Here is a 14,306-nt window from a genome sequence, read left to right on the forward strand (position 1 = left end):
GGCCAATACTACTATATTCATCTCCCGACTCAGTCCACGCAGTGGGAATTTCCCAAGGGTCCGACCCCTTTGAACCTCAACGAAACCCCGCTATCCCCGGTAGGCAGCGTATATAGCAGTCATCCTCTGGCATCGCCCGCTTTATCAACGTTCGGCAAACCCTTGGCATCCCCTGGTCTTCCCTTGACTCCAGGGTTTGAGAGTTTACAATCCCCAATTGTGTCAGGGTTCACTACTGGGCCCCCTCCAATTAGTGGGATTGATATGTACAAAGTTGCTCCCACAAATGGGGTCTATTTTGGCCCCTATCTCCGTTACACCAACATGGATGTAGAGCGAGGCATCTGGCTCGGCTCCATTCTCTTGGTGACAGATGCCGCACAGCCTCCCACCATTCATATTCACCAGAGTGTCGACCTGTCTCCGAATCCGCGTCAGCTCAAAGCCATGCCGATTGCAGTCCATCAGCGGTGGACCTTCTACAAGTACGAAATTGATTTACGTATGGAAGACGCCGGCCCCGCCAAATGGACTTACGCCATCACCTCACATCTTGGTTGCACACGCTACGAATTCCTAGTTGCGGGACGATACGAGACTGGTTGGCGTTTTATCACCACTTCGGGAAACGATTTTTCTATGAATGTGAATGCCAATGAGCGATCCCGCCTCGGCGGTGTGGGCTTTATGTGGAAAGACATCATGCAGAAGCATAATGAGATTGGAGGATTCCATGCCCAACTGTGTCTGGGAGGCCAGATATATGCCGATCGGATGTGGAAGGAGGTTCCATGCCTCAAACAATGGCTTGCACTCAGTGGGAAAGAAATCCGGAAGAAGACGCCATGGACAACTGCCCATGAAGAGGACGTCTCTCATGCCTACTTTCATTATTATACGAGCCATTTCGATCAGCCCTATCTGAGAGAAGCCTTTGCTCAGATCCCTTATGTCTGTCAGATTGATGATCATGATATGTAAGTCTGTGCCTTCCCCCCCTCCAAAAGGAGCCAATGCTGATGAAGCTAGCTTCGACGGATTTGGATCCTACCCAGAGCACATGCAGTTCTCCAACATGTTCAAGAACATTGGACGAGTAGGGATAGAGATGTATCTGCTGTTTCAGCACCATACCACACTGGACCTGCTCCGTAATTCGCGGAGCGACGTCGATCTGTTTACCATCACCGGCACTGGCTGGCATTTTGTCAAATACCTGGGGCCCGCTGTTGTTGCCGTCGGCCTTGACTGTCGCTCAGAGCGCAATCCACACCAGGTCGTTGCTGGACCCACGTATCAGGGAATCTTCCCCAAGGTTGCCATGTTACCCCCAACCGTGCAGCATTGCTTGTGGATGCTTTCGGTGCCAATTATCTATCCGCGCCTGGAGACTGCTGAACACATAGCACACACGGTTGCTACGGGGAAGAGGGCAGTCACGGGGGCATATAATGCCCTTGGAAAAGTCACCAGCTCCGTGGCTGGCGTAGTTGGAGCCAAGGGCATGGTTGGGTCGGGATTCGATTCGGTTAAACGGGCTGTGGGCAAAACCGGTCTGATGGGCGGAATCCTCAGTCCTTTCGGTGAACTTGATCTTTTAGATGAGTTGCGTGATCAGTGGACCCATGAGTCCAAGGTACGTCTAACCCCAGACTATATTTACTATCGGTGCACAACCACAGAACTAACCGCATGGACAGGATCTTGAGAGAACCTACCTTATTCGCACCCTCCAGGGCATTGCGCATCAAAAGTCGCTCCGCATGACTTTCCTTTCGGGTGCCGTCAACGCCTGTGGTGCCGGACTCGTGCATGATCCCTCTTTCCCCTCCAACCATAAAACCATGTATCAACTTATCTCGTCACCTGTGGTTAACAACCCTCCACCATCATATGTCATCAAGCTTCTCCATGGTAGCAACAAACCCCTATATGTCCCAGCTAACGGTCAACGCTCGACTCCCTCAAAGCCTACCGATACTAAGGAAGACATGCTGGAGCTGTTTCAGTCTGATGTTACTGGTCAGCCTCGTGAACACCGGAAGCTGATTGGTCGTCGGAACTATGTTGCGATTGTTGCCTATGATCCGGATATTGTCAACACGATGTACGGTCATCCAGGCCAAGGAAGTGGGAAGTTGAACCTTGCGGTGGACTATATGGTGCAGGGTGATGGGACATTTGGTGCTGTGGTCAAGTATGGGCCTGTGATTGTTCCTAGCCTGGAGCCAGGAAAGTGATGACGCTTGGAGTATGTGTTATGATTGATGGCCTCATTGTATTCTCTCTTTCTTTCAGCCGTTTCTTCTGCACTTATTCTCTTTGTCCTTTGTTTTCTCTTTCTTTCTTTGTCCAATTTATAACTGCTTTTCTTTCATGCTGTCGTCTTTAATCATTCAACATACCTGTCCCGTCCAGAATTGTAGCAGCAAACGCATCGATATCCCTAGCAATGCTATCTCCTGTTGTCTTTTTTGTTTTTATTTTTTTCTTTTTCTCATATCGCAACATAAGTAGTTGCAGGTATTCCAAAATTGATCGAACTCTACGATCTCGCATTCGAGGCCCATAGCCAACGGTCACTCAGTCCCTCCCCACAGTTGCCCCTCTATATCGTTAGACTGGACAAAATCTAGCATACTGCAGTCCTTTAGCCCAATATATAAAATCACATGGTATACACAGTTACATGTTCAACTTTGATATTTATGATTGTGGGCCACATGATATATACATCAATACACGGCCGCACCCAATACAGATTCTCAACCCAACAAAACTAATAGTACTAAACTAATAATACGTCATGATTACACGATAAAAGAAATAGAGAAATGCCAATATCTAATACTAAGCATGCCAAAAAGAAAACAAAGTAAGGCACCGGTGCCCATGATGCAACTGCAAGCCCACAATATATTCCATTATATGTATGCACTATCACTAATACATCATGTAGATTCATCGACGGAACCCCCATAACATCACAAATCGTAAGTGCTAGTATTTAGTGAGCGACTTAAACGCGATATGAACACGTACTTATACATATGCAGTAAGCAAGCTACGGTTGAAGTTCGACGCAGGGAAGCCAAACCATAAGTACATTAAAAGAGGGGTGAAATGAAATTCAGTTGTCATGCGGTCTCAGAATCATCTACTGAGTGCTTTTTACTATGCCGCGGTTTGAGTTCATCGGGGTGACCCCCCGCTGTCCGGTGATAATGATTGTTTTAAGTTATTCTGTGGGGACTGCAGGTGGCTTGCAGATCAGATTGGGTTCAATTTACTTGTGACCCTTGCTTGCGCTGTAGATCATGTGCTTGTGCTTATGTTGCTCAGCTCTTGGGCTCAGATCAGCCCACCGAGTGCGAACTTCAAAGGGAGTATTCTAAGGGACTTATGATTTCGTGGATATTTAGCTAGCTGTATTGCTGCATACTTGACTCGATTAGAAGTAGGAATATGAATCAAATGTATCAAGAAGACCAGTCTTTCATACGTGCACTCGCTCATACAGCCATGTATGACTTGGGTCATCCCTTTGTAGGTAAGAAGAATATCGGGACTACGAATCCGACGTCCACCACCCCTTGCCTGCCCGGTCACGACCAGGGACACAGAGCCCAACTCGCCAAAAGTAGTCCCGATGAGAGAACAAGAGTTCCCATAGGTGGTATCTAGACGGGATAAGTCGTCTTGGTAGATCAAATAAGCCCCGGTGCTTCATGGCACCTTCCTGCACGTGCAAGGATGTTTGAGATATATGTCCGTCTGGCATATTGTGCTGCTCGGTAGATTCAGCGTCAGCCCAGCCAGCCTGCGACTTCGCATCTGCAGCCAGAGACGCCCTTTCATGAAGAGCGACCGCCAAGGCCATTTCCCCTCCTTCCCCTGATATGCATCGTGCATCGCGAGGGCCCTCGCAGAAGTGAACGTCATCTACAGATGGCGGAAGATCTTCCTTGGAGATAAAGATTTCCCCCGCGTGCATCGCATATCCCCATTCCTCCAGTGGCAGGAGGGGCACAGGGTCATAAACATGCGTGACCCTGCGAAACCGCCATGCGGAGTTCTCGTCCAACCTGAATATCTTACCCAGGAACTCGGCAAAGGCCCTGTTTCCAACCTTCGGTTCTCCAAATGTCGTCACCGTAGGTTCCCAACCTCGCAGCTGCATCTCAATACCAGCCAGCGCAGCAACCGCCCCACCAAGTGAGTGGCCAACTAGAACCAACTTATAGTCGGGATATTGCTCCCTTGCGGCTGCGACGTGGTCGAGTATCGTCGAGCGCGTGTTCTGCCACGAAGTGAAGAAACCGGCGTGGACAGTGCAATTGTAACAGCTTGGTTCTTTTTTGCCATTCTTATGTCCGGTGTTGTACGGCACATAGGCTTGTGGATAGGCAGATAGATCAACGATCGTGTTGGTAATCGAGTAGGTACCACGGAAAGCGACGATGATACGGTTAGGTGACGGCGAATGCGAAACTGCTATGTATCCACAAGAGTCCGATAGAAACGGCCCAGTATTCCATGTCTAGCAAAAGGGTTAATCATTTGGAGTCTCCTGCTCACGGCAGGACGACCTACAGTTATTAGCTCAAACCCCTTGAGGTCACTGCAGTGGCTCAGGCACTGAAAGGGCTTCTGAAGCCCAGTGCTGCCAACGCAGTAGGCGACATCGACCACACGCGCTAGCTCATCCAGAGAGTTGTAAATCTCCTCAGGGATAGGGCGTAAGTCCTGGCCTGAAGGTATGCGGTCCGTTTCAGAGCGAACGAATCCGCGAACCGGCAAGAGTAAGGAGAAGTATGTGAGGATTAAGGAGTAGGGATTGAATAACACATTGAAAGCTATCATAGCGCTGAGGACTTCTTCATCGTCTTTGGTAGTATCTGCTGCGGTGCAGCAGCTGAGAGAATCGTGGTTGAAACTTGGGAGAGTGAAAGGAGACTTGCCAAACCCGTGACGTAGAGGAATCTGGGGAACCCTGACTTGACCCCGTGATGTGGAGTCGGTCACGATGCACGTATCCTTGCGTAAACTTACGGGTAGATCATACCGACATATTACGCCGTCACAAGTAGTCACTACGGCCTACAGGGTAACTAGCAATTGGTTTATTACTTTATGTAGGGCCATCAGATACGAGGCAAATCAAGTGCCCTTGATATTTATAATGTATACATCGAATGGGCAGAATCTATCTACCTGAAGCTATTTTCCAAACTCCATATTCTCGTGATGCAGTAAAGGGTCCATTGCATTCAATTTGCTAGAACCTCTGTGCTAAGAACGTATCTAGCACAATATGTAATTGTCTAGATGGTCCAGATAACAACACGGCCATCGACTCCGCTCGCTATTATCTAAATGTTAGCGCAACCCACAGGACAACTTAGCAGGGGAGCATCTCTTACTGCTGAACTTGCGAACGACGCCATCGGCCTCCTCGTAGACTCTAACGGTGCTGATGGTATTCTGATGCGTAGTCTTAAGTTGGGTATCGGCCTGGGTTTGTCCCTTAAGATCCATTTGGCGGAACATGTTAAGAGCAGACTCCTCGCGAGCGCTTCCAGCACCCGGCCCTGCCTTGCTCTCAATGGTCCCAGCAAGTTGCCATCCGTTCTCGTCACCGCGAAGGCGGTACGGTTCGCAATCCTGTTAATTCCTGTTAGCGACACGTGTCGTACTGGATCATCTGCTGAAATTGATTGTTTAGAAGACATACGTGGCCTGCGGCGATGATCTCGTTCTCGCCGTTCCAGATCAGACTGTTGAAAGGCAGAAGACGAGTGGCGATGGTCAACATCGCCCGAGGCGGCTGTTCCGGCGCGCTCGGATATACGACGGTGACACTGCTATCATGGCCAGTAAAGGCAAGCGCATCTCCACTGGGAGAGAAGGAGACACCTTGAATCCAGCCCGCCGAGTCATTTAAGAATTCGCCACAAATTGTGTTGAAAGGCAGCCGTTCACCCCAGGCACTGGGCTCCGGGCGCGTGTCGACACCCTTGATGAAGCTAGAAAGCACCCGGGCATGGGAGTCAGTCGACCCCGCAGCCAGAAGAACGGAGTTTGGATGCCAAGCAAGGGTTGTAATAGTGCTGCGGATGGGCTTCTTCAAGTGCTTCGAGATCCACCAGTCATTCTCCTCTTCAAAATAGCACACCGCGATCACGCGAGCACCAGATCCAACAGCGAACTTCTGCTCAGATGGTGACCACCGTACAAATGTAGCAGCCCTGTTTATCCGAAGGAGAACCAGCGTTGGCTTCCAACCCGTGGGGGTCCGCTCCCAGACGTAGGCGTTGCGGTCTGTTCCCGTGGTCACTTAGACGGAACTATTGCAGGACAAGGGAGAGGGGGTTAACTTACCCTGAGAACAAGTAACGATACGCCCACTGTTAGGAGCGATATCCACACCAGTCACCGTCTTCTCATGGCCCTTGAGTTCATCGGTCAACGAGAACTTGTTGCCTGACTTCTGATAAAGCTCCACATTGTTTTCCCGCGCAACTGCAAGGGTCGCCTTATCCGGAGAGAAAGAATGATCGGCGATTGGGTTGTGGAAGAGGTGATGAGCTTCGGGAGCGGCCATGGTGAGTAGACGACAGGAGGAGCTCTCTACTGCCGTGTGATTGAGACAGAAGAATCGAGGTAAAGTACGATGGTTAACAACCGGAAAGGGGGAGGGGGGAAAGGTGGGCAGTATACGGAGTACCACAGCCCAAGCTAGGCCCCGAACGATGACGCGGGCGGGATTGGCTATGATTAGATAATATATCACATGACCTTTTCTCACTCAATCCAGGTTCAACTTCATTTGCATCGCAAGCTGTGCTGTCTTCGGGTTTCACTTTACATTGGTTTCCTTCCCTGGACGAGGTGTGCTTTTCGGACTTTTGCTCTAGGTATTGTTGGGAAAGTGCTCTATTTTGCCCTCGGGTCTCCTTCGTCGCTCTGCAGTGATGGCAACCAGAGTTCTTCCAGCGCGCGGTGGTGGTCAAGGTAAACCCGCTTCTGCTACCGGACTCCCTAACCAAACGTTAGTCTTGAATACTGCTTCCCAATTCAAAGTGGGCATCATGGCTGACCCCAATTGCAGTTTGTATTGTACCAACCTCCCAGACAAGCTGCGCAAGCATGACCTACGGCTATCCCTCTATATGCTTTTTTCAACCTACGGCACCGTTCTTGATGTTGTTGCCATGAAGACCCAAAAGATGCGTGGTCAGGCCCATATTGTTTTTAAGGATGTTCAAGCTAGCACACAGGCTATGCGGGCTCTTCAGGGGTTTGAGTTTTTCGGCAAACAAATGGTATGTTTTTGCATAGTGCAGTGCGGTTGTTCCTCGCTCATTGACTCGGGAATATAGAAAATCGTGTATGCTAAGGGTCCCTCGGACGTCATTGCCCGGCTGCGCGGAACGTATAATGTGCCCACTACAACATCTGCCAGTCAAGCCACGGGAGCATCCACAGAGCTCCAAAAATCGATATTTAGCGGGCCCCCAGGATCGGCGGCTTTGCCGTCGAAGCCCAGCGGAGAAGTTAATGGAGAACCCCAAGCAGGCCAAGGTGTCAAGCGGCCTCGTGAAGATGAAAGCGACGAAGAGGAAGCCCCTATGGACGAGGACAGTGATGTGCCAATGGAAGCTTCATCGGATGAAGATTAATTGCTTCTCTTATGTACCGGGAATACGTTGGCCAGGCCGGGGGAATCCAACCTGAGAGGGGAGGAAGTACTCTTGGATCGATTTAAACTTAGTCACGCAGTGCCTTGGAATGTCTCCATGCCTTCGACTGTGAAGAATTCCTTTGGCAGCTGAAGACCGAGACGGTTACCCACCAACCCGAGCCAGATTATGAGATAAATCTCGGGAGTGAGACAGAGCTGTCTTGCAATGTGCCTCATCGCATCCGTTGTTTGGCATGGATGAACGAAAAATGCTGGAGTTCCGGAGTCTGGACGATACTACGAAGCATAAGCTCCAGCTTGGGCTAGGGATTCGAGAACTTGCACATACGCCAAAACTAATACCACCCATGATGCCAATGCTCTGGAGTTCCTTTCTGTACTGTTCCGGTACCAGGTATTGGTAGACTGCGTCAATTCCCAGCGGCCCCGGATGGTTGTCCTGCCGTAACTGGAAATACAAGACAGGGACGTGGTACGTGGGAGAAAGCAGAATATTATAAATCACCTGTAAACGGACACTGGTCTCGGGCGCACGAATGAGAGCTTCCTGTTTGATGTTAGACGATACTTTTAAAATTGAGAGCGGAATGGAAAGGGTTCCAGCTCGACGGACGGGATCTTCTTCCGAGGCCTTCCACTGTAGTTCTTCGTTCATCTCTGGGTCCGGGAGGGGCTCGTCGCGATCACGAGTACCCACATGACCGATATCCCTTGCAATACTCAAGATGGGCCCGGTTGCCTAATGGATTTAGCTAGGAGTGGGGTGTAGCAGGGGGAGGGTGAAGAGGAGGGGGGGGAAGAAAGGGGAAAAGGATTGATGTGTATAGTTCAGGCCATCTTCCTAGCCAATGTTCCAATCACTGTCGCGCAGATTCCCATGATTCTTTCCCTCAAGCGACAGCCAACAAGAGAAGGAGGGTGGAACAAAGCCGAACGACCTGAAGCGAGGCAACTAACTTACCCGCTGATCGAGACGGATGGAGGACCATCCCACCTTGCTATCATCCACCACGTGAACCCGACCTAGAAAGGCGTGACAGGCGGTTTCAAATTCCTCGGCAGTGAGTAAAGGAAACCCCGATAAGGTCCGTCGACTCGAAAGAGAAGACGCCATACGACTGGTAAAGACGCGGTGTAATCCGATCACTGACCGACAGACAAGCGCTGCAGAAGCGTCTGCGTTGCAGAAACACTGGTTCTGTACGCCCCAGAGGACAGCGATCCAGTTCGTGAGCGATGTGGGTTGACTAACCAGTCCGTTCTCGGGTTAGAAACCCTCCCTTCTTGCTTGCAGCTGTTTTACGTCGCAGCTGCGGGTGGGATGTCTATCGAGTCAGTAGATAGTAGTACTAGTCTAGCTGGAGCTTTCGGATGACCCGACCAGGAGGGAGCGAGCCGAGCGCCGGAACGGGAAAGGTTTCCAAAGCAGTAAAAGATGGAACCACGGAATCAAGAAGGACTCAATCGGAGATGACCTGACTCAAAGGGGGTTCAATCTCTGGATCTTAGACCCATCTATGATACACCGATAATGAAAAGGGTAAATCGAATGTTGAAGAAAAGAGACCAATTCGGAAGATGGACAGTGCGGGGGTTGGTGCTGATGTCGGTGCTGTCGATGCTGACAGACAGGTCCTACTAAAACAGCATAATCATGATACTACCTACTTTCCAGCCCTGTTTACTACTGTAGTATACTAGATAGCTACATACGTACTTCTTGATTCTGAACGAAGACGGATTGACAGACGGGGGGCGGGGCGGGAGGGGGGCAAAAGCGGTGGAAACTAGGCAGAACAATCAATCTAAACGACGCTAAAATACCGACATGACTAAACTAGAGCCGAACGACTAGTTAAACTTACTAGTCAGTTAACAACAGCAGTAGTACGGAATACTGCGTGTAGACTAACTTACGATACAGTTGTTCAAGAGGGAGGCGGTGATAGTGGCGGTGGCTAATTGTAGTTATTCAAAAAAAAAGTACACATGTCCGGAGTAGGTGACTTGTGGGATTGAATGGAGGTACCCAAGGAGAAGATCGGGAAAGTAGAATACATTAGATACGGAATGAGTAGGAGCTGTTGTTAACCAAAGACGGGATGCAATGGATTCATTCAGTTTCTTCAATTCTGCCTGGGTACCTATAGGGAAGGAAAAGGAAACCTTGGTTCGTAGTATTATCCCGTAGGTGGTGATTAGAACCAAGGATCCATAACTCGGAGAGGCGGGAACAGCATTCTCCTCCGTAACATCCTGACTACTTTCACTGACCAAGGTCCGGAAGGAAGGACTAGTCGCCTAGTTCTGCTTGCGGCCAGCCCAGCACCAATCAAGGCTCCATCGTCATCAAGCTTTCCACCCCTGGAGGGATCCACGGCTGGAGCTAAAACAAACGATGGTCCTGACGATCCAAATGCGATCCCAATGAGGGTCGAACTAAGAAAAATTGTTTAGTCCATATCTGGTAGGGAGAGCTTTTGCCAGTCCCCCTAAAGGGATAGCGACGAGATACTAGCTAGAAGAACAGCTAGACTAGCTGCTAAATAGCTAATAACTAAGCAGATAACTAACTGCAGACACATCAGACAAACATCCGACGATGCATGGTATGATCATAAGTCGTGTATGGTAATCATGAAAGAGAAAAAAAAAAAATAAGTAATAATGATGATGATGATGATAATGATATTAAAGAATAGTCAATCAGCCTGCCTATGTGTATAATAAATCAACAAAAGTAGCCGACTAAGTCAACCAAGCAAAATTACTGATTTTACTACGGATACCCCTCCCTCATCATGCATTCACTCGTTTCCCTCTTTTGCCTTCTTTTTAGTGTTAGGTACTTAGGTATGATTTTTATTTTATTTATCTAATATTATTTTTTTTTTTTCTTGGGTGCTTCTAGCGGGCATCGCCGGTGCAATTCTTGCTTTGACTTGTCCGCTTTCAGGGATGGCGTTGTGTCCGAAAGTCTGAATTCTGAAAGGACCACGCCAGTCCAAGGCTGACCTTGACCGTCCATTCCCATGGCTCCATCCACATCCCTCTCCAATTCCTATTGTCAAAGAGGGCACGAAAAAGGTACCTTGGCTGGCTGGTGAATAATATCCGGGTGTGTTTGCTCTTTCTTAGCTCCATTTACTCTGACACCCTTACCCACATCCACATCCACACGCGGTCTCTCGCTCTTACACAATGATCTTGTCAGTAGCTGGTTCCCTTCCCCGACCGTCTGCAACCTGCCGATCCATCTTCTCGTTCCCAATTCCGTTGTCCGTGAGAGCTACAGTTGCCTGTGGATAACGCATTCGTCACTGTGGTGTCTTTCGTGCATCCTCAACCATGGCAGCCCAGTCCATCTCCACTCCACTTATGTATCTGATTTCCCTTACTTACCCCAGCTACGATTCTTAATCTATCTTTCTTTTCCATCCGCTTCATCCCGTTCAACCCCGTGTTTTTGATTTTAATTCTTAATTTGAATCTGAATTTTTTTTTTTTTTCTTTTATTCCTTTTTCCCCATCTTTACCTGGCCGACCAGGGATTGCGGTAATCTGATAATATTCTTTTTCCCCTTCTTGTACCTCCTTTGTTCTACTATTGCATAATACATCCTCACCACTCCTGGTTTCGTCGTCTCCCACCCTCCACTACTACTCTTTCAGTGCCTCTCCTCCTGACATCTCCATTCTGTCTGCCTATCTACAGTATAAAGCAAATCAGGAGGGAGAAAACCCGCTAGTTGGACGTGGCTGATTCCGCCCGTGCTGTATTTCTTTTTCATTACAACAGTTCATTGTCCTGTCTTTTGTTTTAAGTAGCGCGTCATTCTCGCTGCCTATATAGCTGGTCGTCTTTGCTTTTTTGCCCCATCATCTAACTACGCTCTTCTGGTTCTTACCAGCTTGAGCGTCGCAAGTCAGCGCCTCGGGCGAAAGCTCGAACCAGTCCCGTCCAGAATCCTCCTTTTGTTTCCCCTGCGTGTTCTACTAAGTCTTTCAAATCGACCTGGGGTTGACGTCGTCGAAACTTTTCGAAACGTCCACTCGGCCTCTCTACCTCATAGGCAGGAGCCTGGTGCTTTCAGCCTCGTTGGTACCCAAGTTTCTTCTGCAGGAGATTGACCACTGTTATGGCACTACCGGCTTAAGCCCTGAAGTGATTTTGTTTACCAGCCACTGGACGCCATTTGTTGAATTGTCTGACATTGCGGCCTGCCCATGTCTGCCTCGCACCTTTAGGTGAGAGGATCAGGTTCTTCTGAAGCCTTCACTTCAGTTTTCACTCAAGAAGGAAGCCATGGGAGGCTTCCTTTCAGTACAGAGCAAAGAAAAGCGTCGCCGCACCAATCGGCTGTCAAAACCGCCTCCGAATAGGGCAACGCTAGCTTCGAACAGCTTCCGCGCATCTTGTCAGACTTCCGGCACCAGCTCTCCTACAGAATGCCCGGCTTGTACTGCTTGGCAAGACCCTTGGACCGGAACTTCCATCTCTCTCAAGGCCCCTGAGCCTGATGTATGCACGAGGAGGTCGCAGTCTCTTCCATCTGCCTCCTACCGGCCTGGGGAGCCATGGCCCACTCTAAGCAGGGCCCGAAAATGCCAGTCTATGGTCAAAGAGCCAGATGATTTTAGTCTGTACTCGCACGTTCCTACCGTCCCCACGTCAGACTCCATTATGGGGGGTCAAGTCTCTCGCCGTTCTTCCAGACACAATAGCTTTCAGGCAACAACTCTCCCAAGTCGACCACAGCCATTGATGGCACGGCCACCGCGACCAAGACGAGCGTACTCTGCGCATACACCACCTCAGAGAGCGCAGAGTACTATGCATCATAGTACAATCGAAGAGGCAACGTCTTCTAACACGCTATTTAGGGTCGACAGCCAGGGATTTTCTATCATCCGTCGACGATCGCTGCTAACACGGCCTGGGATCGCAACAAGAAGGCCAGCAAGAGATACAGCCCGAAGATTGTCTTCACCAGTTGTACGCGAACCCACGCCGTCACTCAACTATCTGAACGAAACATCTGCATCTCCAAGGCTGTTACCATCCGGTTACGAAGATGATGCTTGTGGGTTACCTAGTCCGGTTACACGATTTCGTCCAGCAACTCCCAATGAGTTCGAATATACCCATTTAGGGGCTCTCAAATTAGGATCATTGCGTGTGGTAAATGGTTCCGCATCGCCATGCCCCAGCGACAGGACTCGATTGAACCGTCCCAACAGCCCAGATCCCGAACCAAGCAGCATCAACACGCATGACACGAAGTCGGAACAGCCCCAGCACTCTTCCCACAAGGTGCCATGTTATATGGATCAGAAAGCGCAGTTGGCTTCTGAAAGTGCAGACGAGCAATCCCATAATGCTGAGATTGTACGGGACAGCGGACATGAAGTGGATCTAACCAGCTTCGATCTATCGAACATACAGGACTATGCTTCGGAGAGTGCAATCGAGCAATCCCGTAAAGCTGAGATCGTCCGGGACAGCGCACTTGATAAAGTCGATCTAACCAGCTTTGATCTATCAAACATCCAAGACTATGCTCCCGTTCCATGTAACGATACGGCCCGTGCTCCAAAGTTACAGATTCCACCTAGTGGAGTGGGAAATCCCGACGATCATCCTGCAAGCCCATTTTCCTTCGAGAGATCTCCAGCAACCTCAACTCCGTACAGACTTCAAGGTAGCGAAACAGAAGATGAAGGTGTTTCTATCGCTGATGAAGGAAAATGGTTTGTCCACCAGCTTGAACGTTCCTTCCGAGAACACGGGCATCGAGAACTCCAACATGCGCAGGGAACGGTTGACAGCGGCTACAGTTCCGCAGCCTCCGTCCGTTCCACTAGACGATCGACTGATTCTCGCACATCTACACATCAACCTGGAGTGGCCCGCAGATCTACATTCAACGGTAATTCAAAGGACCACGGGTTTTTGGATGCCGGAAACAGCCCAGAACTTGGCTTTGAGCCCTCTGTACACCGTCATTCAAGCCTTCAGGGTCCTTGGGCAAGGCCTAAAGTCGACAGCTATGGCTGGCCGTCCCACAGATGGTCAATGTGTCATGACTTCCGACCGATGCCCCCTAAACCGCGCCTAAGGAGCAGTTCATTCGCGACTCCTCCAGAATACCGGCATACAATGCCCTACTCTCAATATTGCCACCAATTGAGGAGCCTCGATACTGCTTCTCCTGGCCTGTCAGTTGTCTCTGCAGGCGCTATACCTCACCAATCCCCCCAATGGGAGCACGTCGGAGCATCCCTAGCTCCATCGGAGAAAAGCTGGAAACAGCCCATGACCACAGTGACGGAGCACGACGTGCAGGGTAGCAGCAGCACAATGAGCGCTGCGTGGCTACCCATGCCAAATATTGATGCACTTCGCATGGCAGTCCCAGAAAGCATGGAGGGCTTAGATACAGGGAGACTGGTATCTGGACAGTTGAGAGGAAGAGCTAGGAGCCGGAGTATTGAAAGTCAGCGTAAGAGGCTGACGAGGCACGCTAAACATCCAGATCTTTACAAGGCCGCTTCACCAACTATCTTTCGTTGATGCGGTGGCTTTTCCAGCCTCCTCTAT

At 49.8% G+C, this 14,306-nt stretch overlaps 8 protein-coding genes across 8 annotated transcripts; 3 read left to right on the top strand and 5 right to left on the bottom strand.

Moving 5' to 3' along the window:
* On the top strand, positions 1-2,240 carry An18g06570 (uncharacterized protein; the record flags this gene model as incomplete). The annotated part of the gene is made up of 3 exons (XM_001399073.3): positions 1-977; positions 1,030-1,636; positions 1,701-2,240. Coding segments are annotated over 3 exons (2,124 nt in total), but the record flags the coding sequence as incomplete, so codon positions are not given.
* Positions 2,241-3,568: 1,328 nt separating this feature from the next.
* On the bottom strand, positions 3,569-4,863 carry An18g06580 (uncharacterized protein; the record flags this gene model as incomplete). Its single annotated transcript, XM_001399074.3, has 2 exons — positions 3,569-4,540; positions 4,594-4,863. The coding sequence occupies 2 exons, from the start codon at positions 4,861-4,863 to the stop codon at positions 3,569-3,571; spliced, it is 1,242 nt and encodes a 413-aa protein (XP_001399111.1).
* Positions 4,864-5,324: 461 nt separating this feature from the next.
* On the bottom strand, positions 5,325-6,604 carry An18g06590 (uncharacterized protein; the record flags this gene model as incomplete). The annotated part of the gene is made up of 4 exons (XM_001399075.3): positions 5,325-5,365; positions 5,424-5,664; positions 5,735-6,321; positions 6,382-6,604. The coding sequence occupies 4 exons, from the start codon at positions 6,602-6,604 to the stop codon at positions 5,325-5,327; spliced, it is 1,092 nt and encodes a 363-aa protein (XP_001399112.1).
* Positions 6,605-7,091: 487 nt separating this feature from the next.
* Positions 7,092-7,682, top strand: An18g06600 (uncharacterized protein; the record flags this gene model as incomplete). Its single annotated transcript, XM_001399076.3, has 2 exons — positions 7,092-7,325; positions 7,383-7,682. 2 exons carry the CDS (start codon positions 7,092-7,094, stop codon positions 7,680-7,682), a joined length of 534 nt encoding a protein of 177 aa, XP_001399113.3.
* A 92-nt stretch (positions 7,683-7,774) lies between these two features.
* On the bottom strand, positions 7,775-8,360 carry An18g06610 (hypothetical protein; the record flags this gene model as incomplete). The annotated part of the gene is made up of 3 exons (XM_059745896.1): positions 7,775-7,971; positions 8,048-8,144; positions 8,211-8,360. The coding sequence occupies 3 exons, from the start codon at positions 8,358-8,360 to the stop codon at positions 7,775-7,777; spliced, it is 444 nt and encodes a 147-aa protein (XP_059603002.1).
* Positions 8,361-8,657: 297 nt separating this feature from the next.
* An18g06620 (uncharacterized protein) lies at positions 8,658-9,960 on the bottom strand (the record flags this gene model as incomplete). Its single annotated transcript, XM_059745897.1, has 5 exons — positions 8,658-8,823; positions 9,056-9,164; positions 9,232-9,340; positions 9,695-9,841; positions 9,925-9,960. The coding sequence occupies 5 exons, from the start codon at positions 9,958-9,960 to the stop codon at positions 8,658-8,660; spliced, it is 567 nt and encodes a 188-aa protein (XP_059603003.1).
* Positions 9,961-10,586: 626 nt separating this feature from the next.
* On the bottom strand, positions 10,587-11,070 carry An18g06630 (hypothetical protein; the record flags this gene model as incomplete). Its single annotated transcript, XM_059745898.1, has 3 exons — positions 10,587-10,766; positions 10,797-10,950; positions 11,027-11,070. 3 exons carry the CDS (start codon positions 11,068-11,070, stop codon positions 10,587-10,589), a joined length of 378 nt encoding a protein of 125 aa, XP_059603004.1.
* Positions 11,071-12,011: 941 nt separating this feature from the next.
* An18g06640 (hypothetical protein) lies at positions 12,012-14,279 on the top strand (the record flags this gene model as incomplete). The annotated part of the gene is made up of 1 exon (XM_059745899.1): positions 12,012-14,279. The coding sequence occupies one exon, from the start codon at positions 12,012-12,014 to the stop codon at positions 14,277-14,279; it is 2,268 nt and encodes a 755-aa protein (XP_059603005.1).
* Between the last annotated feature and the right edge of the window lie 27 nt (positions 14,280-14,306).

Source organism: Aspergillus niger, assembly GCF_000002855.4.
Source record: "Aspergillus niger supercontig An18".
NCBI classification, from domain to species: Eukaryota; Fungi; Ascomycota; class Eurotiomycetes; order Eurotiales; family Aspergillaceae; genus Aspergillus; species Aspergillus niger.